Genomic DNA, 25,004 nt, shown 5'->3' with positions numbered 1-25,004 from the left:
GTACTGTGTACGTGTTTATTAAGCATGTATGACGTGCCAGGCTTTGTGTTCTGTGCTGGAGAAGGAGACATAATCCTTACATTCAAAGGATGTAAGATCCCCAGCTGGCAGTCTTGGAGTACTCTAAACTTTTGAGTTCTTTGAACATTAGTGATGGACAGAGGAGGTGAGAGAGTAAACTGGGATGTTATTTTCATTCTTGTTTGAGACTTCCTGCTCCTTACCATCACTTCTTAAAAAGCAAATCCCACAACATTTAGACTACTTTAGTTTGCACTTCTAGTATCTGCTTGATTTTGGCAAGTGGGACTGTTTGAAATGTTTGGTAGAGGAGAGGAAAACAGTATTCACACTCTGCTATGTACCATAGTTTCCTGCAGTATTGAGACACAGATTCCTCCAGAGAGGTTTTACTTTTCTGTGTTTTCCAGAGCTTTCACACTTATTGTGGCATTACTGCTTGATGTGGAGTAGAGGCGAAGCTTAAAAGACCTAGGAAATCGACTAATGAAATAGAAGCCATGTGGAGCTGCAGGATTAGTCAATACCCACAATAGCTTAAGCCATGGAGCCCTCAGGTCCGCGATGTATCCAGTCAGCCCTTGAGTAAGTCAGATATCTAATTTGACCATGATCCTCTTTCTCAGCAATGGAAAGGAGTAGGTTCATTTTCCATGCTTTTCTTCTTGATGCTCAGTGCAAGCTGTTTTGGGACACATTCTTCCCTTCATTTCTGCACAAAGATGCCCTTAACTGTGCCATAATTCAGTTTTGGTGAGCAGTGACTAAATTTTGTCAATCACAGAAGCACTTCTGAATCTATGGTCCATAGGCAGTTTCAGGAAATTCCTAATTTAAATGTCCCTAAATTTAAGGTGCTGATTATGGGGATGTCATATGTCAAATTTCTGGGCATGTTTTTTCCCATCTTTTCAGGGTGCACTTCTATGTAGTATCCATTCTGTGTAAACTGGTGTTGAATATACAACCTTGACTGTTCTTGTGGATCACGGATTGTTCTAGTCCTTGTTCATGGCCTTTTACTTGATCCTAATCACCTCTTGGAGTATGATGAAATGGCATGGATTCTCACCCATTCACTAAAATATACCATCAGAAGGATAAATATTTCTTAGAATTTAGAGTTTTTTAAAGCTCTTGTCTTTACTCTCTCAAGAGGATGCGCTAATGTTTTGCTTTTTAAGAGAGAGCATGTTTAGGTAAAGAGACTTAGATTTTAATTCAGACCTAATTAGTGAATGTGTGACTTTGGGAAAATTATTTCGTTTTCTGAGCTCAGCTTCATTATTGTGAAGTGGAGATAACAGTGGTACCTAATATGTGAGATTGATGCTGTAATTAAACAAATGAGTTCATGTAAAATATTTAGTATTATACAGTGCCTGGCACATTTTAAGCTCTTGATAAAATTTGGCTATTACTACTTTAGGAGTAGGGTTTTAGTCAGGATTAAATGAGATGATTTTTATAAAGTTCTTGGCATAGTGCTGGGCACATAGTATATAGTAGATACTTAATAAATGTGGGCCCCTCTTTTTTTCCCATTTAGATTCTCAACTTCACTTTATTTTCTTCCCTTTTATCCTTACCCTACCAAATGCTGTGCAGAGGAACTCAGTGTTTACAAGCTTTGATTAAAATTGTAGAATCTCCCAGCATTCAAGCTAAAAGCTAAATAAAATCTGGAGCAGTGGTTTTGCCACTGTCTGGAGACATTTTTAGTTGTCACACTTGGAGGGAGGATGATGCTAGTCATCTAGTGGGTAAAGGCCAGGGATGCTGCTAAAGATCCTACAGTGTACAGAACAAGTCTCCACCCTACCCTCACAGACAACAAAGGAATATTTCACCCCAAATGTTAATAGCCTTGAGGCTGAGAAATTCTAGTCCAGATATGTATATTCTCTGGATGTGCAGAACTCAGAAGGCTTCGGAATGGTGGCAAAATGAGGGGTGATGCTGAGTCTGGAGTTATAAATAATTGGTTAATTTATAGAATTTACTCTCCATCCAAAATAGCTGTCTTCCTCATGACAGCGATATATAAAATACCACATGTATAGTAGTATACTACATACCAAAAATGGATATACTTTCTGGTTTTGCAGAAAGATTCATTTTTAATACTCTCTTAAATCAGGTGGGCATGTTTTGGGGATCCCTGGTGGGTAAACAAGGTTTTAAACTCTCAAAGGAGATCAGCATTGAGAAATTTAACAACCATAGTGAATTAATACTCAGCCACAGTTCATGATTCCTGTGACAGCCTTGTAGCCTGAAGAGGCAGGGGCTCTTGAGCCTGCTTGCAGCTCCTAGAGACTGTTAGTCAGCCAGTTGCTCCACAAGAGCATGCCAGCTTATCAGCTTAAGCAGCTTCAGTTGTAATATGGACAAGAGGTTGGTCACTGAGTTTAAAAGCCAAAGAAAAAGAATATATGAGAGCGTGTGAAAATTTAAAAATAAAATCCTTTTGGATATCTTTCTACAAAGAAGCAGACAGTTTGACTGATATACCTTTACCTCCTGTTGTCCCAAATCAAACATTGTCAGTAGTGCCTTATGTATCTCAGTAAAACCATGCCCATTCGTTGGTAACTATGGGAAAGACTACTATTTTTGGTGAGCTTGGGGAATAGTAATAAGAAGGAGAGGTCAAGATAGAGAATATTTTAATTTTTCTCCCCAGGAATATCCTATATATTTCTCATGCTACATTAAGATCATGGTTTAGTGACCTTTTGACATGGCAATAACTGTATTTTCCACGTATTTACTTCTGATTGAAGGCAGAGGACAGCTAACTAGCGAGTGAAGAACTACTGGGCCAGGAAGGTGATCCTGCTGTTTGGTGTTTTCTTTCCCCTGGAAGTGTCTGTTGATTCTAGAAGGGGGCTGAGATCCTAGAAGGTTGGATGGAATTTTTGACAGCCTTGCAGAGCTAGGGGCAGGAATTATCATTAACAACCTATCAAGTGGGGGCTCTGATGACACCCTATTCACTTTGGGCTGGGACTGTTAAGGGCTGCATCCTAGGAGTAATGGTCAACCTGAAGAAGATACGTCCTCAAAGGGACTTAAGTTCAAACTTGAATATCTCAATTTATGTAGTCAGAATAAGGTGATCATGAATGGCACCTAGGGGCCTTGCAGAAGCAAATGGAAATAATTTTTGGAAAAGATGACATCATGATATCAACCTAGGCTTAAAATTGTTTTTATAAATAATTTTGCAGATATGATGTTTGACAACTAATAAAAAATAACCAGACGTTACAGTGCAACATGAAAACAATTAAGAAAAAAAGTAGAACAGGCACATAGGGGCTTCAGATATTGTAGTCATCAAAATAAACTTTAAAATAACTACAATTTTACTTTTATGTTGAAGAATTTAAAAGAGAAGAATTAGAATACTGCAGGAAACTAGAAATTATAAATAAGATCCAAATGGATATTCTAGAAATGAAAAATAAAATAAGAGAAATTAAGAACTCAATGGATGGGTTTAACAGATTTGTCAGAGCTGAGGAAAGAACTGTGAATCAGAAGGTAGGTCAATATCTAGAATGAAGCACAGAGAGACAAAAGGAGGGAAAATATTGAATACAAAAGAGACAGGAAGACACACAGGGGATACAATGAGAATACCTAACATATAGTCCATAGGAGTTCAAAAAGGAGAAGAGGGAAAGAATGAGAGCAGAGATAATATTTGATGAGATAATGACTGAGAACCTTCTAAAATTGACAAAGAACATCAAGGAAGAGGGAGAGAGGCCCTGGGAACACTAAGCAGGCTAAATAGAAATAAATGTTTACTTTGGCACATAGTAATTCAACTGTAGAAAACCAAAGAAAATAATCTTTAAAGTAGACCAAAATTACCTTCAAAGAAGTAGCAATTAGACTGAGAGCTGATTTCCAAATAGTAGCAATGCTCACCAGAAGACAATGGAATGCTTTCAATGTACAGAAATAAAATAACAGCCAACTTAGAATTATATACTCAGTGAATATATACTTTGAGAATGAAAATGAAAAGAAAAAATTTTCAGACAAATGAATGCTTAGAGATTTCTTTAGAGCAGATATTGCACTAAATAATTAAAGAGTGTTCTTCAGGAAGTAGGAACAAATGATCCTGGACCAAGGATAAAGGAAGGAATGAAGAATAAGAAAATGGAAAATGATGTGGACACATCTAAATAGATAGCTACTATATACAAAAACAATAATAATATCTTCATGGGCTTAAAGTATATATCAAATAAAAATGATAATATATAACTTGAGAAGAGAATAAATGGAGTTCAAATGTTTTAATATCCTTGATTAGTCAAGATTGCAAGTTGTAATCACTAGTTAAACACTAAAAGGATAGTGACAGAACACATAACTTCCAAGAAAATAGAGGGGAAAATAGGATCATAAAAGTAATCCAGTGAAGAAAGGGTGGTCTTTTCATAAATGGACTTGGACAAATGATTGTCCATATGAATAAAAAAGAAATCTGGAAACTTGACTCCTGCATAAAAATCAGTTTCAGGCAGATTGTACTCTAAATGTGAAAGGAGAAACAATAACATTTCTAGAAGATAATTTGGGAGAATGACTTCATGATCTCAGGGTAGGTGAAGACTTTTTAAACAGACAACCAAACGTTTGAAAAAAAGAAAGAAAAGAAAACAAAAGAAAGAAAGGAAGAAGAGAAAGAAAGGAAAAAGAAAAAAAGAGAAAAGAGAAAAATATTGATAAGGTTTGGTTGCACTGGAATTAGAGACTTCTTTCATTCAAGTACATCATTAAGAGAGGGAAAAGGCCACCTTTCATTTCAGGAGAAGGTATTTGCAACACAACAATCAAGGAACGTTCATATCTAGATTTAAAGAATTCCTACAATGAATACTAAGAAGAAACCATCCAATAGAATCAATTCAATAGAAAACAAGGGACTTGAACAGACATTATAAAAAAAAGGATATTCAAAATGCCAATAAATAAATGAAAATGTACTTAATAACATTAGTCACCAGAATTGCAAGGTTCTGATTTCCTGCAGTGCAGGATATGTTTTATTTCTTTGCTTTCATGGTGGTTATGTGGGGGAATCTCTATAACAAGTACTTGAGCTGTACTTTTTCATTTCTTGCATGTTTTACAGTTAAAAACAAGGTAAATAAACCAAACAATGACCTAGTATCATACTGACAGCAGACAGAATACTGGTCCTAAAATTTTAACTGAGATTTTCCATGGTAGGTTCACTCCCGATTTATAGCTTACATACTGCATTCATAGGGTTTATAGCTTACATACTGCATTCATTCATACTGCATTCATACTGTAGTGATAACATGTCAAAACAAGAAAATGGAAATATGCCCCACTTTTTGATGCCTATTCAATTTTGGCCAATTTCCAATTCCTTGGAGATTTGAGAGTTTTATAGACATTAATCATTACAGGTCAGTTTTGAATTAAAAACTTGACTTGAGGGATCTTGAAAAACGTATACTTTGTGGGAAAATTAAGCTATGTATATTTGTAGAGTAGGATTAGGACTGGTATTGTTTGTGGGTACCACAAACAAAAGGAAATCAGAGCAGACATTGTGTCCTCAGAGATATTTGCAAGAATTCTTTTAAGTTACTGTAACCAAAATGCAAGGTGGGTTTACTTACTTTTTGTTAATATATCACAAAACGAATCCTATGTTCTAGTACCAAGCTTTGCAGCTACTGCATTTTTTTCAGTACATATAATCTGTATCATTTAAGTGCTGATAATTGTAATGAAAAGTTTTTACAAGAAAGGCTAGAGTTGTGAGAATTGTATCCTGGTGACGAGAGCCAATTGTCCTGTTGGAGAATGGTATCAGGTTGTCTTGGCATATGAAAGTACTCTGGCCATCTAAATTGCTACCATAAATCCAAAACACAAGGTATTTAACTTAAAATTGATAATGGCAGGTTGGTTCTGCTGACACGTTACTAGTCATCCCAGACCTTTTAAATGCAAATTTTATGTGCAGCTTTAATACAATACATATTGAGCATCCACCACGTGGACTTGAATATGTTAGTGCTGGAAAATTCAGCCTCTATGAACATAACACATGTGAAGAAATATGCACAGGCTCACATACTGTGACCATGGGTTGAAGGTCTCACCTGTGCTCTGCTCAGCACTGTCCATACTCTGTTCTAGTCCTCACAGTGAATGACCTTTCAAGATGGTCATTGTTATTAAATTTTTAGAGAAAATGATACTGAGGCTCAGAAAGCTTAAGTTACATCTCCAAGACCACAGAACGAAGTGACAAATGACCGTGGAAAAGCAAAATATAGTTTTACCCCGTGGTTCCCAGGTATATGACAAATATATTGTATTTTTGGCTTGTACAACTGTGACTAAACTGCACATTTGCTTTGAAAGACTAAGTCTATTTGTGTATCAATAAGGATATAATGTTTACCCTTCTAAATGAAAGTAAAGGCTAAATCTTCACTGTTCCAAAATGGGGAATGATTTGACCACTACTTGCACAGAAAATAAATGTTTCCCAAGTAAGAGAGTCAAGTAGTGTAGTGTGTTCTGTGACTGGATGAGGAAGGGCCTGCTTCCTAGTGGCATTTTCTTAGTGCTGGCGCAGGGGAACTTGATAGAGAGATGGAACAGTGCGGAGCTGTGTGGGGGTGAACGAGATGCAGTGTGCGCCCAGCTCCTACCTCATGATTGATTTTCATTGTCTCTTCCGTGTGGTAGAGAAGAAGCTTCTCTCCAGAAGAAGTCAGGTTAACGTACACCTGGAGACAGGGGTACTGAGAGAGTTTCCAGCAGTCCGGACCACAGCTGAAGGAGCAGTTAAATGTTTCCGTGATGGATGCATTCAGCAAGGTGCACTGAGCCTCCTCGGTCCACACACTACACAGAGAGGAGGAGAATAAGCACAGGCCCAAATGCCAAGGGCAAAGAAGGTGTAATCAGAGGGGAACATTTGTCAGCTCCTTGACCTGAAGAATCTTCCAGATCTATAATACAACCTATTTGTTAATGTATATGTTTTTAAATAGAGCAGCTTTAGGCTAACTATAATATAAACACAGACAAACTTTGCCTGGCATCTGAGAACTTTGTCAATGATTTCCATCAGATATAGTATCATCTTTTCCAATGCTTGATTTGTTAGATACTTTTCCTTATCAAATTCACTGGTAAGCGTAAGGCAGCATCTTTTTACATCACAACCTATACTCACCCTGCATTTCTGCATTTTAAGCTGCTTCCTGCCATGCCTTGGTCCTCACCTCGCAATGTCTTCCCAGTTTGTAGGCAGAGAAGGGGTAAGGGAGAAGGGGAGGAGAGATGGTGAAAGGGTGGAGGGGCTTGAGGTCCAATGTGACAGATGAAAGGACAGTGATCTATTTCTTTAAGGTCCTTCTAATAAGGGAGAAAAGATAACTCCACCTTTTGATTATACCAAGAGCAATCACTTATTGCATCCCCCATTCACCCTAACTAGTGCTTTACCTACATTGTCTTCTTTTTTCTCCCAATAACCCTATAGGTTAGGTATTAATTCCTTTTAAAGCTGAGTGAATTGACAGTCAGAGATATCAAATACATGCAAGGACACACAGCTAGTAAGTGATGGAAATTGTGATTCCATCCAATCCTCTATTTCTCTACTGCCTGGGCTCGTTCCATGGTGCTTCCCTTCTTCCCCACAAACAGTGGAAAAGAGGCTGTTGTTATATGCAGATGAATGGGTTTTTATCAGTGCCCTGGGATCTCTCAATCAGAAAGATTAAACAAACAAACAAACCCTCCAGCTGCCCATTGGTCAGCTTTTCATTCTAAAACATTTATAATTTTATGATCAAGGGTAATATTTGTGATTAGGAAGTAACACCCCCAGAATCAATGTTTTGCTTCTGGATATAAGCTGATTACCAGAGTGATCAGAAAACATCCTTGGCAGATTAATAGCCCTTCTTTTTGCTCGACATGTGTTGACAGGGCCCCCTTTCCATGTCCAGTTTCATACCAGAGCCAGGATACTAGTACTGACCCCCTCTGGTGTGGCAATTTGTATTTTCCTGGGACATGGGTGGTCAGATTTTGCTTATTACAAGGAGGAAAAAAGTCTTAGATGGTTCTAAGCAGATGTGAGGATCTGAAAGCGGTTTTGGAGTCAGTGAACTCTTGGGGCCCGAGGCATCAGAGCTTTCACTGAGAAGGAGCACAGCTGAAGGCATCAGAGAAACAGAGCAGAGCAGCCACAAATGGAAAAGATGATGCCTTAATTTTAGCAGATTACTGTGTTTCAACTAGATTTTCCTTCTAAAATGAAAGTATTAATTTAGGTGGGGAAATGAATGCCACAGAATGGTTTGATTCTCTTTTGGATTGAAACCTCAATTCTTCATTTGAAAGGGCTTTGTTTCTTTAAGCTGAAGCACTCTGAGACCTTCCCCATTGGTTATAGCAATGCTGGGCTTTCCTGTGCTCAAAGTGTCCAATTTATGGACAACAGTTAGCTAGAGATGCTGTGGAGGTTTATCATGTGGCTTACTCAGGAGGAACGCACTTGACAACTCAGTATTCAATTGCCTTTCTATCTATTCAGTAAACCTAGGGCAAATATTTACATAAGAAGGGTTCAAAATCTTTAATTTAAAAAGTTAGTGCATAGTAGTGTTTTTCAACCTATTAGAATCACCTGGGGAACTTTAAAAGATACTGGTGAATGGGTTCCACTCCAGACCTACTAAATCTGACCCTGTGGAATGATTGTGGTGGGGCCTGGGTGTCAGTATTCTTACAAGTTTCTCAGGAAGTTGAAATGTGCAGTTGAGAACCACTAACGTGTCGGGTGATGGAAGAGTGGGGTGTGGTGGAAAGGAATGCAGGCGGAGAATGGACAGAGGTGTGAAGAGGCAAGAATAGGGATTCTGGAATTAACAGGAAGTGGTTTTGAATCTTGGCTCTGCCGAACACTAAAGCTGTATGACACTGGGCAAGTTATATCTATTTTGAGCCTCAGTTTTGCCATTTTTATGAGTATATTCATACTTATAGAATAGTTATGGGAATTAAAAAAGTAATGTATGGCAAGTCCCTGGCACATAGTAAGCAGTTTATACATAGAACTATTTTTATCTTTATTGTTAGATAATATTATTGACAAATAATATGTGCCAGGCACTGCTCAAAGTTCTTTTTAGGAAAGAGGTAAGGAAGAGGACCTCAAGATTGATAAGCTGTGTGGGAGGAGGGAGAAGGGAGACAAAAGACAGTCCCAAGCACCCAATGGCTTTACCTCTGCATGTATGAGCGCAGGAGTGTGATTCCCAGCAGAAAGTACATCATGATGGAGCACACCATCATGGCCAGTCCCAGGAGAATGGCCCGGTCCTCTCCTGCTTTCAGTGCTGTGACAGTTTTCCTTTTGTCCAGGAGGTCATGGTCCCTGATTTTTTGGTAAATGTTTCTGAGGTTGAACATAATACAGTTTTACTTGAAGTCCACAGTTAATCAACACACCCCTAAAGAGTAAGTCGCTGCTCAGGCCTTCCTAAGGCAGAGAGGCCGAGAGGGGTCCTCCAAACCCGCCTGAGTGCAATTGGAACCCAGCATGTGACTATTGCCTTCCAACACACACGTGCGCGTGCACACACACACACACACACCCCAACCCTGAGCAGAAACAAGTCTTCCTTCCTTCCTTGGGACCCATATCTAGCTGTCAATACTTTTGCCTTTCTCTGAGTCTGAAGAAAGAAAGCAATCCCCTCAGCCCTTAAAATAATGCTTTGGGTTTGTTTCCTTTGCCAACCCCCGGCTGATCATCATTGATCTTTCTGTACTCTCTGAATACCTAATGGAGCATTAATTCAAATAAATGGCAACATATATGAGGAATCTATCAACTTAATATCTTATTTCCCCTCGGTAGTAATAGACAGAATTTATCCTGGTTAACATTTTTCTCAGGCTTAGGGTTGCTTAGGGCTCTGTTGACTTGAGATTTATAAGAAATGTGGAGATGTCCAGTGGTGACCCAGACTTCTTTTCCTGAACTGTAAACATTTGAGTGAGTTTACAAAAATATCAGTCAAATCAAGGCCAGACTCCATAAGTTTGGATAGTTTTATTAGTATTTTTAAAAATTTTCGAGCAGCAACCTATGGTAAGAAAAAAACAGATTGGAGTCAAACTGTCTCCTAGTTCAAAACCTGATTTCATGGCTTACTAGCTGTGTGATCTCTAAAACTTCCTCAGCCTTTCTAATTCTCAGTTCCTTGCAAAGTGGAAATAATGTGTAACTACATTGTTACGGTTAAATGAGATGACATAAGTAGATTATCCAGGAGAATGACTGACATGAAGTATTTAATAAATGTTCCCATTTAAAAATGGTGTGGGGAGCACACCTATGGTCAGCCAATCTATGACAAAGGAAGCAAGGATATACAATGGAGAAAAGACAGTCTCTTCAATAAGTGGTTCTGGGAGAACTGGACAGCTACATGTAAAAGAATGAAATTAGAACACTCCCTAACATCATACACAAAAATAAACTCAAAATGGTTAGAGACCTAAATGTAAGACCGGACACTATAAAACTCTTAGAGGAAAACATAGGAAGAATACTCTTTGACATAAATCACAGCAAGATATTTTTTTGATCCACCTCCTAGAGTAATGGAAATAAAAACAAAAATAAACAAATGGGACCAAGTGAAACTTCAAAGCTTTGGCACAGCAAAGGAAACCATAAACAAGACGAAAAGACAACCCTCAGAATGGGAGAAAATATTTGCAAACGAATCAACGGACAAAGGATTAATCTCCAAAATATATAAGCAGCTTATGCAGCTCAATATTAAAAAAAATAAACAACCCAATCCAAAAATGGGCAGAAGACCTAAATAGACATTTCTTCAAAGAAGGCACACAGATGACCAAGAAGCACATGAAAAGCTGCTCAACATCACTAATTATTAGAGAAATGCAAATCAAAACTACAATGAGGGGCTTCCCTGGTGGTGCAGTGGTTGAGAGTCCGCCTGCCGATGCAGGGGACACGGGTTTGTGCCCCGGTCCGGGAGGATCCCACATGCCGCGGAGCGGCTGGGCCCGTGAGCCATGGCCGCTGAGCCTGCGCGTTTGGAACCTGTGCTCCACAACGGGAGAGGCCACAACAGTGAGAGGTCCGCGTACCGCAATAAAAACAAAGACAAACAAACAAAAAAACTATAATGAGGTATCACCTCACACCAGTTAGAATGGGCATCATCAGAAAATCTGCAAACAACAAATGCTGGAGAGGGTGTGGAGAAAAGGGAACCCTCTTGCACTGTTGGTGGGAATGTAAATTGATACAGCCACTATGGAGAACAGTATGGAGGTTCCTTAACAAAATAAAAATAGAATTACCATATGATCCAGCAATCCCACTACTAGGCATATACCCAGAGAAAAACAGAATTCAAAAAGACACGTGCACCCCAATGTTCATTGCAGCACTGTTTACAATAGCCAGGTCATGGAAGCAACCTAAATGCCCATCGACAGGTGAATGGATAAAGAAGATGTGGTGCATATATACAATGGAATACTACTGAGTCATAAAAAGGAACGAAATTGGGTCATTTTTTGAGACGTGGATGGATCTAGAGACTGTCATACAGAGTGAAGTAAGTCAGAGAAAAACAAATATCGTATATTAACGCACGTATGTGGAACCTAGAAAAATGGTACAGATGAACTGGTTTGCAGGGCAGAAATAGAGACACAGATGTAGAGAACAAACGTATGGACACCAAGCGGGGAAAGCAGCAGGGTGGGGGTGGTGGTGGGATGAATTGGGCGATTGGGGTTGACATGTACACACTGATGTGTATAAAACTGATGACTAATAAGAACCTGTTGTATAAAAATATAAATAAAATTCAAAAAAATAAAAATAAAAATGGTGTGGGGAGCTACAGCTTTTTTTTTTTTTTTTTTTTGCGGTATGCGGGCCTCTCACTGTTGTGGCCTCCCCCGTCGCGGAGCACAGGCTCCGGACGCGCAGGCTCCGGACGCGCAGGCTCAGCGGCCATGGCTCACGGGCCCAGCCGCTCCGCGGCATATGGGATCCTCCCAGACCGGGGCACGAACCCGTATCCCCTGCATCGGCAGGCGGACTCTCAACCACTTGCGCCACCAGGGAGGCCCCGGGAGCTACAGCTTTATGACATGGCCATCGGAACATCCCAAAATTGCTGTTCTTCTCCAAAGAATTTCTAAAGGACAGAATATCAAGGCAGTGAATAGTGTAGAAAGCTTATGAGTGGAGGGTTGGATTTGAAATAAGGTCTGGCAGAGAAGGCAGAAAAGAAGTGAGAAATTGCTGGGGGTGCTGGCTGGTTGGAGAAGGAAGAAATATGGGAAGGAAGGCAATGCTCAAGGATTCTGGAAACACAGGCAACCAAGAAGCCACGGAGAAGGGAGCTTTGGATTGCAGGGGTGTGGGAGTGGGGGAGTTGCTGGCTTTTAGGGCTTGGGGACAGAGAGGAGGACACATAGAATGCTGAAAATGAAGAAAGAAGCTCTTATGCCATTTTTATTTTAAGCTTCAGATAAAAAGCCAACATACACGAGACAGACTTCAGATTTTCCTTTTAAATTTTCATCACTAGTCACTCTCGTTGCTTGAAAAAGAACTAGAATCCAGTGTGGAACTTTGCAGAGGAGGAAAGAGATGCCTGTTATTTGTATAATTGTGTGTATATTCAGGGATTCTATTCAGCTTCATGCTCCAGGATGGCCTTACTGGTGTTTATGGCTGGCATACATTCTGGGGCGCTGGTTCATTCTGGACTGGTTGTTAGATATTTTGATTTCCTATAGAAGTGTGAGAACATGTATGTACTTAGTGTATTTCCAAAAGGTTTTAAGGAAGACTATATGTTAATCTGGTTATTAGAGTATAAAATTAATGGATTAGTTTATTATCATTATTGCTATTATTTAAAAATTCTCTTCTTGAGGTAGTTTATATAAATCTTACTCTTTCCTTGAGGAGTGGGCCCTTTATAGTAGGAGAATCATAGCTAAATAGAGGCCTTTGTTCCTCATCTTTTCCTGACCGTGTCCTTCCTGCCTCTTTCCCACCAGCACTCACTCATGGCCACTCATTCTCCTCATGGCCAGACGCTCTGAGAGCCCATCTTTTTTATTACTCTCCAGCTCCCAAGCCCAGTGCCTCTGGACTAGCTAGCTGGCTGGCCATCTTGCAGGCTTTTGACTTCCTCAGGTTAGCCACCACCCATCCTCTAAGTTTCCCCATTCTTTTGTGAGATTTTCTTTGGAAAATGTAGGATTTATATCAAAGCTCTTAAACTTGAACCTCTATGAACCTGAATGAAAAAAAAAAAAAATCAATGCCCATTCAGTTAAAGCCAGACTTCTGAAGCAAGAAGAGACAGGCTGAGTCTGAGTGGCTTCAAAAGCCTGCTGTAAAATAATAATCTTTTGTTACTTTCCTGTTGTTATTTATCAAAATGTATTTAATTCTAATGGCTGTATTGAGATTTGGATTTCCTGCAGGTGGGCGACAGCAAGGAGGGAGCAATAGTCTCAGCTCCAGAGTAGTAGGCTGTCACACTGCCTCACTTACATCAGTCTACACCCATAAAAGAGATGCAGTGTAATCAGTCCGTTATGTTACTAGAACAAGAAGAATACAAAAATGATTCAAATGGGTAATTTAAAAACAAATCACAATTTGGAAGTGGTTAACAAATGTTCTTCACGTGCTCTGGGATGTGTAGAGAAGAGGGGAAATTATTGGTTTCCATGCAGGCTAAACACATCTGGGAAATCAGGATATTACTCAGCAAAATGAAAGTGGGTGAGTGAGGTGGGACATACTCATGAAATTCAACAATAATGAATTTATTGCTAATTGAATTAATGGATAAGTTAAGGAATGAATGAATAATTTGGAGGAATAAAGATTCAGTTAAAGTCTACGAACTTATTTTGAATGCTGGTAACCTCTAGTTATTGTATGTGGCCCCTACCCAGCAGGAAGACCAACATGAAAAAAAATATCAACATAGGGTAGTAAATTCAATGATGGAGCCATTCACAGCATGAGTATAGAAGAGGAGTAATTTTCCCAGCCTGAGAGAGCAGGACAGGGAGCAAGGATTAAGGTTAGGGAAGGCATCCTGGAAGAGAAATGCCTTAAACAGAATCTTCAAGATTGAATCCAAGTTAACCAAATGACACAGGGAATCAAGGGCATTTCAGACAGAAGGAATCACATGAACAAAGGATGGAGATTTGCAACTACATGCTGACTGTCAGAAACTACACAAATTTTATTATTACTCGGATGAGTGTGGGACAGGGGAAATGGGGCAGATGAGTTTGGAGAGGTAGTAGGTTATGAAGAGTTTTTGTAAGTCATTTAAGGAACTTGGCCTTTATCCTGTAGTTAATGGGAAGATGGCAGAGGTTGACATGATCAGAACTGGCTTTCAGAATGATCACTCTGGCTTCAGGGTGGAGATTAGATTAGCGATGGAAGCAGACTTAAATCAGAAAGAAGAATTAGGGGATTGTTACTATAGTGTTGGTAAAGGATGATGAGGGCTGGATCTAGGATCGAGGTAGCATAGATGGAGAGAAAAGGATGTATGGAAAAATATCTAGGAGATAAAACTTCAGGATTTGGTGACTTATAGAATATAGGGGATGATGAGGAAGTGAGAAAAAGGATATAGTTTAGATTTATGCCCAAGAACTTAACTTGGACGACTGGGGAAATAGTAGAGGGTGTTAAAGCAGGGGTCCTTATTTTGCTATTCTTCCTGGTTCCAAAGGGGGTGTTTTTGCTGTCCTGGATAAGAAGGGAGAGGCTGATTGTTCATTTATAGATTCTCTCCCCCACAAACATAGTGTCCTGAGCTCAGGTGAGGATTGACTAATCTGATTGGTGAGATAGGCCAGAGCCTGACAGTCAGAGACCCTGTCTACATTTTGGGTGAGACTGAAGATCACTGTTTATGAGTGGCACAATTGTTTTCTCACCCTTTTGGACTTGCCTTTGTTCAGGCCTGGTGTGCCTTGGCCTCGCTATCTCTAGGTAGTAAGCCCCAGGTGGGGAAGGGAGTGTCCATAGCCTGAGACTAAGTGGATTAGTGAGGTGCCCCTCCTATGCCAAGTTGTCTTCAAAGCCGGGGGAATGAGCATGATGCTATATTTTGGGCCTCAGGCCTAAACATCGTCCTTCATACTAGGAAGCCTTTTACTTTGGGGGTTACTCCGCCACTACTAACAGAGTGGACAGCTCATCTCTCTTTGGCTCTTTGTGTCTATTCTCTGTGGAATCTTCTTAAAAGGGGTAGGGGGAGAAATAAGGGAATGAAGGCTAGAATAGTTCATTGAAGTAGAGCTCTCAGGAGGAATAATGACTCTGGGGCATGACTATAAAATAAGTTTCGAATATGGGGGATATTCAACCGTAGGTATAGAGCAGGAATTTGGATTTATGATTCTGAAGCAGATCTAGCCTTGGTGTATACTGGTGAAGCAGTATGTTTAAGCTCTGTTGGAGCAGCTGTGGCTTCATGGTTCATGGTGAACCATGAATCAGTATGGTGGATACAAATCAGCATTTATACATTTTGGCAATAACAAATAGTACATATGTGCAGTCTTTTCTACATATACAGGGAGCATTCTGCCCAAATCCTTTTGGGGAATGTGAGTTATTAATAAAACTACAAGACAAATTCAAGTATAACAAAATATTTTGTATAAAAAATTTTAATTGTCCAATAAAGCTTTATATTTACCTCAAGCCATAGTCAACACAATACAATTTTATTTCATACTCCATATTTGGATAGTTTTTTAAAGTTTGATAGTAGTCCTGTGGTTCACAAGCAAATTATTTATGAGGCTGTACATATACAAACATGGATATAAAGAGTAAAATATGCAAGAAAAAAATTTTTCCTTGGGCTTCACTCATTTAAATTCAGATTCCCTTGGTATTTAGCCTGCAGGAAGAAAACTATTCATGTTAAGGCAGGGTAAATGTCATTTATTAATTCATTTGTTTATTCATTTGTCAGCATTTTAAAGTCTTCATAAGATGAAACATACTGTGCCAAGTTCTGGGGAATACAGAGTGAATAAAACATGTCCTGAGGGAGCTGGGTGAGATACCAATCATTACAATGCATTGTAAGGAGACTTATTGTAATGAGTACAGAAAGGAAGCAAGTCAATATGCTGGGCGCTGATTTGCCAAAGGTTCAGTTACTGAATGGCTAATGCACCATGATTAGCCAATTTGCCAATTTATTGAAGGATCACTTTGCCAGATGAATAATTTGCCCACTTAGTCACAGATTTAACAAAGACCTATTTTAAGGAGCATTGTTTTAAGTATAGTAGATTAATATGAATATATTTTCTTAAGAATATTTTAAGATGATATTTTAAAAATACATTGAATTCTATTCTTCTTATAATATGTTCTTTTTAACAGTATTTTAAGATCTGTTTGTTTTTTTTTTAAAGCTAAGTAAGTTTCTGAGGTAGGTTTAGTCTCTTTATAAATATATTCTTATGAATATATTCATAGATATATATTTTTTGAATATGTGTATGAATATATTCTTCTAATAGATATAGCAAAAATTTAGCATTTCATATGGGAGCCTTTCCGTTTATAATGATTTTATTCAAGTCCTTTTTAGAGTTATTTGCTGTTTTGCTAACATTTTAGCATCACTGAGATTCTTGTGCAAATTTCATGACTTTGATAGATTTGGCAACTTTATCAATTAACCAAAATTTGTTTCTTTTAACTATTCATAAGATTATGGTAATTGATTTTGGGTGGGGAATTTTTAACAGCTTTTTGAAGTTTCTGCTAAGTTTTATTTGAACAGTTTTATTTTGTCCTTATAACAAAATGTTTAATTTGTCTTTGCTCTTGTCCTATTATTGGAACAGGAGGGATCTGGACAAGATTGGTGGGACCCTCTGCTGGGGGAAGGTTGAAGAGCAGAATCAGCATAATGCAGCCTGGCCTGCTGATCCTAGAGAGAGGGAAACCCAGGGGCAGAGAGGAGAGGAAACAAAGAATAGAGAGAGCAGTAGGGCATGGCTGGGTTGGGGGAAGGGGAGGAAGACCTGAGAACAGGGGACCCTGAAAACAGAGGGTGTCTGGAGCACAGGGAGGAAAAGACACAGGGGCTGAGAGATAGAGGGACAATGGCTGCAGAGACTGAGAGACAGAGGAGGAGAGTCTCAAGGCCCCAAATCTGGGTCCCCTGCAGTCTTTTTGGTTCCTACTAACCCATAGAACTATGAGGGTTACAATGATTATACAAAGTTTTTGGTAAGTAACTAAATTTGATAAATTCACCAAAAAGATCAACTGGCAAATGGATTAGTATTTGGCAATTTGGCTTCAGGCAAATTGGCTATCACTGTATTGGACACTCCTTGAACTGGGCATTCAGTAGATTGGTGATGGATAACTTGGCTCAGGACTTGATTTATGAACATGAATGTTTTAATTCATGTTTAATTAAACCAAGGTGGCCATAACAGTTTAAGTGGTGATGGTTAAAGGATTCAGTAATAGACTGAATTAAATCTCCAATGAGCAAACAATTGATAAGGGGAATAGGGTAGCTGAGAGTGGTTGGATTCCAGGATCCAGTGAGTGGGGGATGGCAGGTAATGAGCTGGTTAGATAGGCAGGGGTCAGAGATAAAGGGTGTTGTATGTCTTCTGAAGTTAGAGGAGCCACTAAAAGAATTTAAGCAAGAAAGTGATATAATTAGCTTTGTACTTTAGAAAGATCACTCACGTTAGTGTGGTTGGCTGTTTGGAATGGTTTATTCCTGGAGGCTAAGAGACTGATTCTGAAACTCTCCCAGCATTTCGGGTGTTAAATAGGGGTTGAAAAAAAAGCAGTGGTAGAGAAGATGAAAATTTAGATATGGACATCATTTGTGTCCAGAAGTAACTATGAACACTGTGGGCTTTAATGAGACTCCCTAGGTAGTCAGAAACAAAACTCAGCAAGGGTACTAGAACTTGGAAAGGGCAAGAAGACAGATCTACAAAGGGTCCCAAAGCAGTCAGAGAGGCAAGGGGCACTGACAGGTGCAGGAAAGAGGAGGGAAGGTGGGAATAAAGAATTATGTATATCTGTCATAACTTGGGGAGGCCCTTCAGAAACCTAACCATAGTAACCATAATACTTAACATTCTAAATATTTATATTTATGCCTCTCTGGCCCAGTGAATATTGAGTGGCTCAAGAGTTAGAGCCAGACCACATTCATCTTTGTAGGTTCATTCTCTTGCATTTATTAGGCTCACAAAGTATGTTCCTTTATGTGGGCTAGAAAAGGCTTCAATATTGAGCCTCCCTACACTGAGGCAGCCCGTGTAGGGAGGCTCAATGGCCAAGTGAAACCAAGTAAATCAGAGAAACATGGCTAGAACAGACTCCTGGCTTCTCTCTTCCTATCAGTGCCCATTGTACTCTATCACTATACATTTAGTATTCCTTCTAGGAAAATTTCAAGCTTTTCTGGCACTGAGAGCTCTAGTTTCCAGACTTCAAGGAAAAGTGCCTTCTCTTAGATCCTACAAAGTGAATCTGTGGGGCAATGGATTGCTGAACGCCAGCTGAGTTGAAACAGGCAGAGTTGCTATGTATCTTTGCCCCAGGAGCACTCAACTCATTATCTCATATGGCAGAGCTGAGAGTGGCATGGATTAAAACAGCCATTGTTCTGCCTTCCGCCCACCAAAGTCTCCTATGTTTTTGAGATGTATGTACATCCTCACCTTCTATTAGTTCTATTAGATAGAACTAAATAATCTTAAATGTTTATATTAGTTAAGAAGAAAGCCTGAAAATTAATGTGCTAGGCATCCAACATAAGGAGTTATGAAAAGATTAATAGAATATATTAAAAGAAAGTGTAAGGAAGGAAATAATAACCATGAGTAGAAATAAATGGAATAAAAGATGCACTGTATTAAAGAATCAATGAAATCAAAGATTAGTTTTTTGAAAAGACTAATGAAATAGACAAACCTCTGATGAGACTGATTAAGAAAAACTAGAGAAGACTCAAATAAATATCAGGAATTTAAAAACCATAAGTACAGATACAGTTAGATTAGAAAGATAATAGAGGATATTAGAAACAACTTTATAGCAAGACATTTAAAAACTTTGATATATGATTTACTTAAATATATAGCAAATTCTTACAAATGTATGGCTTAGTGAAACTGCTTTGAAATAGCTAGAAAATGTAAATAGTTCTAAATCATTAAAAATTGAATCATCGATTTAAAATATCCTCATAATGGAAATACCAGGCTCTGATTATTTATAGGTAAGTTCTACCTAGATTATACAAATCATTTGGAGGATCATATTCAGAAAAAGACTTGGTGACATGAAGATGCAAATTTACCACAAATTAATAGCTTTCATAAAATTCCAATAAAAATCACAAGAGCTTTTGTGGGAAGTGGGGTATGACTGGACAAGCTGATTCTAAAATAAGTATGGGAGTGCAAACATCTAAGGATAGCAAATACAATTCTAATTACAAAAGAACAAGGTGGGCAACTTTTATACCAGATATCACGATGCATTATAATGCTAATGTTTGTAAGCTCAGGGGTGGTGTTTGCCTGAGGTAGACAATGACCAGTAGGACAGAGTAGAGATCCAGAAGCATATCCATGTGTATGTGGAAACCTAATATATGATACGTGTGTACTTTTAGATCATTGAGGAAAGGACAAACTATCCAGCAAAAGGTGCTGGACAATTGGTTATCTATACAGAAAAAAATAGAGGCCTAGTTCACACCACACACAACAGTAAACTTCAGATGATTAAGGCCTTAATTGTGAAAGGCAAACCTACAAAATATTAACTGTATCAGAGCATACCCTTTTGAACTTGGGATAGGAAAGGATTTCAAAATGTTGAAAAATTGCTGAGAACACATTAAAGTTAAGGCCATGTTTATGAAAAGACATCATAAAGAAAGTGAAAATACAAGTAAACTGGGAAAAGCTGTTTGCACACAAAGGGTTAATAAAGACTTTTATAAAAGTTTTTAATAGTTTATATAGCATTTTAAATTGTTGCTGCAGGAGGGTTGGTGTATTTGGTCTACTATACTGTCAGAAAAGGAAGTCTCATTGTTATTTCTCTCCTCCATCTCTTTTCCCTCTCCTGGAACTCTTATCATTCACATGTAACTTTCTGATCCTTCCTCTTAAGATTTCCATCTCTTTGTAACTTTTCCTCTGGATTTTGAGATATTTCTTTCACTTTATCTTCCAGTTCTCTCATTTTGTTTTCAACCATTCTCAATGGTTACCTTTCTATAGTCTATTAAATTTTTTAAATGAAAGAAAACAGACTTTTATAAAGAATTCCTACAAGTCAATAAGAAAAAGACAAAAATCCAATTAAAAATGGGCCACATGTTAGAACAGGCACTTTACAGAAAAGGACTAGGGACGTAGACTCAATCTTATTACTAATCTGAAAAATGGGAATTGAAAGCACAATACCCTCTGGATTGATGAAAATTAAAACCCCTAAAACTCTAGAGCAATGGAATCATATCTATAGCTGCTTTGGAAAGCAATGACATTGCCTGGTGAAGTGGGAGCTGTGCATACTTTTGAATCAACAATTCCCAAGTTAGGTGTAAAACTTAAGAAATGTTTGTACATATGTACAAGGAGACATGAACAAAAAGTTTTATAGCAGCATTGTCAGTACAAAAAGAACTGGAAATAATGCCAATGTCTATGAGAAGTAGACTGGATGAATAAATGGTGGTATATTCATATAATGGCATACTACACAGCAGACGAAGTAAGCTACAGCTAGTCACATCAGCACTGATAAATCATGGGACCATGTTTGGTGAAAACAGCGAGTTGCAGAATAATTCATATGGTATGATTCCATTTATTTAAAGTCTCCAAACATTTAGAAGTAAACAATGTATTGTTTGAGCATTCACATGTGACAAACTCATGAAGAAAAGCAAGGGAATGATAAACAGGAGGGTGGTTATCTCTGGGTGGGGGCAGGGATAAGGAGGGGGACGCTCTTAGGGAAGCACCCTCAAGGGCTTCAAAAATTCTGATTGTTTTAGTTTTTAAGCTTAATGAAGGGTACTCAGATGTTTATTATATCATCATTCTCTGTATGGTAACATGTGATAAATGTTCCTTTATACCAATTCAATATTTAATATAAACAATCCAAAGAATATTTGATAAACACTCAGTGGTAATGTCCTTGGCTAATAACCTCTCTCTTCTTTAATTTTTAAATTAGTTATTGCTGCTCTTGTTTTATTTTGCCTCCTGCGATTTAGAGATTAACGTCGGCTCACCTAACAAAGAAATTTGTTCAGAGAAGAAAAAGTATTCCTTCACATTGCTGGCATGTGGAATGGAGGATAAGGATAGAAACCAGTGTTTTGCTTATAGCAGAGGATCAGAAAAAGGACTGGCTTTGCATTAAAATAATGAAAAAATGTAAAGTTGACTTCAACTTCCCTCGAACCATAAAAATTAGGTTTCAGAATTTTCAGTGGACTTTTACTTCCACTTAGTCGCTCTGCCTGTCTGTAAGCTTATTTCTTGATATTGCATCTCTTGAGGAATCCTAGGGAAGCCAATATCCTGACAAATTTGTCTCTGGTCTCAGAATAAGGCAGTGTGGAGTGGAGCCAAGGGTTTTTGGCTGCCTGGCCTCTGGGATTGCCGGGGGAACACAGTTGGAGAAGCTGAACACACAGAGGCCAGGTTTGCAGAATAAGAAACTGAGGGTAGAACAGTTACCAGCAGTTCTGGGCAGTGCTTCCAGACAACCTAGTTAATTTATTTGCAAATAATTAACTTGAGGACCTTAATTATCTAGATTTATTATCAACCATCATTACTTTCCTTATCACCATGATTACTGCCACCAAGAGTATTAAGCAGAGCAATAGCTGCTGTTTAAAGTCAGTTTTTAAATCTGAGTCTTGTTCCACAAGAGTCTGTGAATTAGGCGGTGAAGACAGAGATGTGGTTAAGAAAGAGGTACAGGCAAATGAACCAACATCAAACTAAGGATACTGGCTTAGTGTCATTCTATTGCTGTATTCTTTGCCTGTTTTTCCATTTGTCTTTGACTTTGTAGGCCAAAGTCATGCAGATTGATTTCATAAGCCTTGGCATCCCCATCCCATAAATAAAACTTGCTGAAAATGATTTACTTAGAGTCAATATTTTAATTATTTAAAACCCTATAGTTACTGAAATCATGCTTTGAAAATAAAAACATGAAAGTAGTAATTAAGAGTTTTATAGAATCTTACTGGTGTAGGATATGAAGCTAATTATTTGCTCCTTTTAATGCCACAAATATTGCCAATATATCATATTCACATATTTATTATCTCCTGTGATATATAATTTTCAGCTCTGTTTTATCATAGTTTCCCCCTGTGGGCTTGGTTGTTCACTGCTGCTCCAAATATCTCATGTTTGACAAGGGTCTATGTAAGCCATGGGGTGTGGGGGAGAGAGTACAACCTTGGGTTTGAATCTTGATTCAATCACTGGCTAGTTGTTGCACCCTTGGAAGTTACTTAAACTCTCTAAGCCTCAGCTTTCCCAACTGTAAATTGGGCATAATAATCCTTATCTTACAAATTAGAAGAGAACAGTTTATGAAAACATGCAGTGCAGAGTAATTGCTTCTTAAATGTTAATCCTTTTGTTTGTAAAAAATTTATATATATAGAAAAATGTATTTAATTAAATTACTCATTGAGAATAAATAGAAGTTGAAACAAATACATCATGCTTCACCTGCTCTGATGAAACCTTCAAAATCTAAGGAGGACTGGCCATTGACAGTCACACTATTCCTGTAGGGCAACAAAATCTCTGCCTTTCTGCACCATCAATGGTAGCAACCTTTTTTTTTTTTTTTAAAGAAATGAGGAAATTTCATACAAAATATGGAATTTAAAAATGACACAAAATTTCAGTCTTATAGTAAAGCTCTTGCTGAAAGATGATTCAACTTAGTTGCTTGAAAGCAAATGAAAAATAACTTGATTAAGCATTGAGAAAAAGCATGTGAAAACCTATTTTACTTAAACATCATATCATTTTTTCCATAGTTAAGATAATATAACATATTACAAAGCATTTGGAAAATGGAGGAGTAAGAAGCGTACTTTTCCTTCCACACCTTTTCCTATGTATATATTCTTTTGTGGCTGCAATTATAGTATGTATGCACTTTTCCAACTTGATTTGTCAGTTAATATTATGCCAAAACATTTTTAACTGCTAACTGATACATTACATTCCATGATTTATTTAACAGATTTTCTATTGTGAATAAATTGCTTCCAAATTTTTGCTGTAGCATGTAATTATTGTGAAGAACAGTTTTGCCTTTAGAATTTTTAAAAGATTTTATCTGTAGGGAAATACAGATTTTTAAAAGGAAAAATAGAAGTACCAGCTATAAAATTTACACTCAGGTAAACCTCCCTGAGGTCCTTCTTCTTGTGCCCACATTTATCAATCCTGATTTCTGTCAGATTCTGCAGGCAGGTGAGCCTTGCCTAAGCTGCAATATGTTGATGTAGGCAGTTGTGTTTAAAATTTAGCTTCATCAAACCCAAATAATAGTACCAGTTCAATAAGAAAGAGAGAGATGCAGGAGAAAAAAAGAAAGAGAAACCAAATATTAAAAATGGCCAGAGAATTTTATGAATGTATTTACTCCCAAGTTGGAGGGCTGGGTTGAGCTGCATAATTGTCATTTTGTCTTTCATTATCACTGCTTTTGCCCTTTAATTTTTTTTTCTTATTCCCCCATTCCTCCCCGACCCCAGGCTATTCTTCCAAGGAGTTTGAGGGCTCCATGGACTTGTCTATCCTTTTTTCATTCTCTCTTAGCTTTTGCTTTCCTTCCCTGCCATATGTCCACTGCCTTGAAATGCAATTTTCATTATTTCAGTTCGGTATTTATTGAGCACTTACTATGTGCCAGGTATGGTGGTAGGAGGTGAAAATTCAGGGGAGAGTAAAACACAAATTCTGTGCTGATCAAGAGGATAGTGGGAGGTTCTGATTGGATGGATATCTGAAGGCAGAGGTACAGTTAGCTAAGTGACCAGTGTGTGTATATGTGCATGTGTAAAGGGCATTTCTGACAGGGAACAGCCTTTGTAAAGCTACGTGTTAGGAGTGAGCATGGAGAATGCAAGGAGGAGGATGGCTAAAGTGTCTAAAACCCCACCCCCTCAATGTAGAGCCCATCCCACATTAACAATTGCAAAATATAAAGCTCAGTTGCCTAATGCTTTCTCTTTGGCATACTCTCTGGGTATTCCGGTTAAATGATTCTGAAAAGCCTCCAGAGTCCCAGTGATTTACCTTTTCTCATCATGTCTGTAAGATGAAGAGGTCCGGCCACTGGTCCATATAAACATCTTAGAGGATGTTGGTCCAGGGGCTCCTTTCCTTATGGTGGAAGTCCTGGAAGAATGGCGAAAAGACCTAGAAGAGGTACACACTGAAGTTAAATACAGTACTTAAAGTTTGGGGAACTGTGTATCAATAGCAACCAGTAAACTCTCAGTGGATTGACCATGTTAAATAAGACCAGGTTTCTGTTGCTGTAGGGCAGTTGTTCTCAACCCTGGCTGCACGTTAAAATCAACTGGAAATCTTTTAAAAAGCACTGAAGCCTGGGTGCCTCCCTCAGAAATGTGCATTCAATTTTTTTTAAAGCCTCCTAGTTGTTTCTAATGCACTGCTGGGATTAAGAGCCATTGTGTTAGGGAAACACAGTTTTCTAATTGATGTTATTACCATAT

The 25,004-nt window shown here is 38.3% G+C and overlaps 1 protein-coding gene across 1 annotated transcript in view; it reads right to left on the bottom strand.

Annotated features, from left to right (window-relative positions):
- The window catches only part of KCNMB2 (potassium calcium-activated channel subfamily M regulatory beta subunit 2), a 29,910-nt gene extending 5,230 nt beyond the window's left edge, over window positions 1–24,680 (bottom strand). Inside the window, exons 1-3 of the mRNA XM_060100055.1 lie at window positions 24,562–24,680; window positions 9,344–9,514; window positions 6,750–6,945 (exon numbers count right to left, since the gene is read on the bottom strand). Of these exons, the coding sequence (XP_059956038.1) occupies window positions 6,750–6,945; window positions 9,344–9,514; window positions 24,562–24,617 (423 nt within the window). The 5' untranslated portion in view covers window positions 24,618–24,680. The remainder of the gene's footprint in view (window positions 1–6,749; window positions 6,946–9,343; window positions 9,515–24,561) is intronic.
- Between the last annotated feature and the right edge of the window lie 324 nt (window positions 24,681–25,004).

This window comes from Mesoplodon densirostris, chromosome 5 (assembly GCF_025265405.1).
Source record: "Mesoplodon densirostris isolate mMesDen1 chromosome 5, mMesDen1 primary haplotype, whole genome shotgun sequence".
NCBI classification, from domain to species: Eukaryota; Metazoa; Chordata; class Mammalia; order Artiodactyla; family Ziphiidae; genus Mesoplodon; species Mesoplodon densirostris.
The sequence above is the reverse complement of the archived record's forward strand: the minus strand, read 5'-3'. Positions and strand labels throughout refer to the sequence as shown.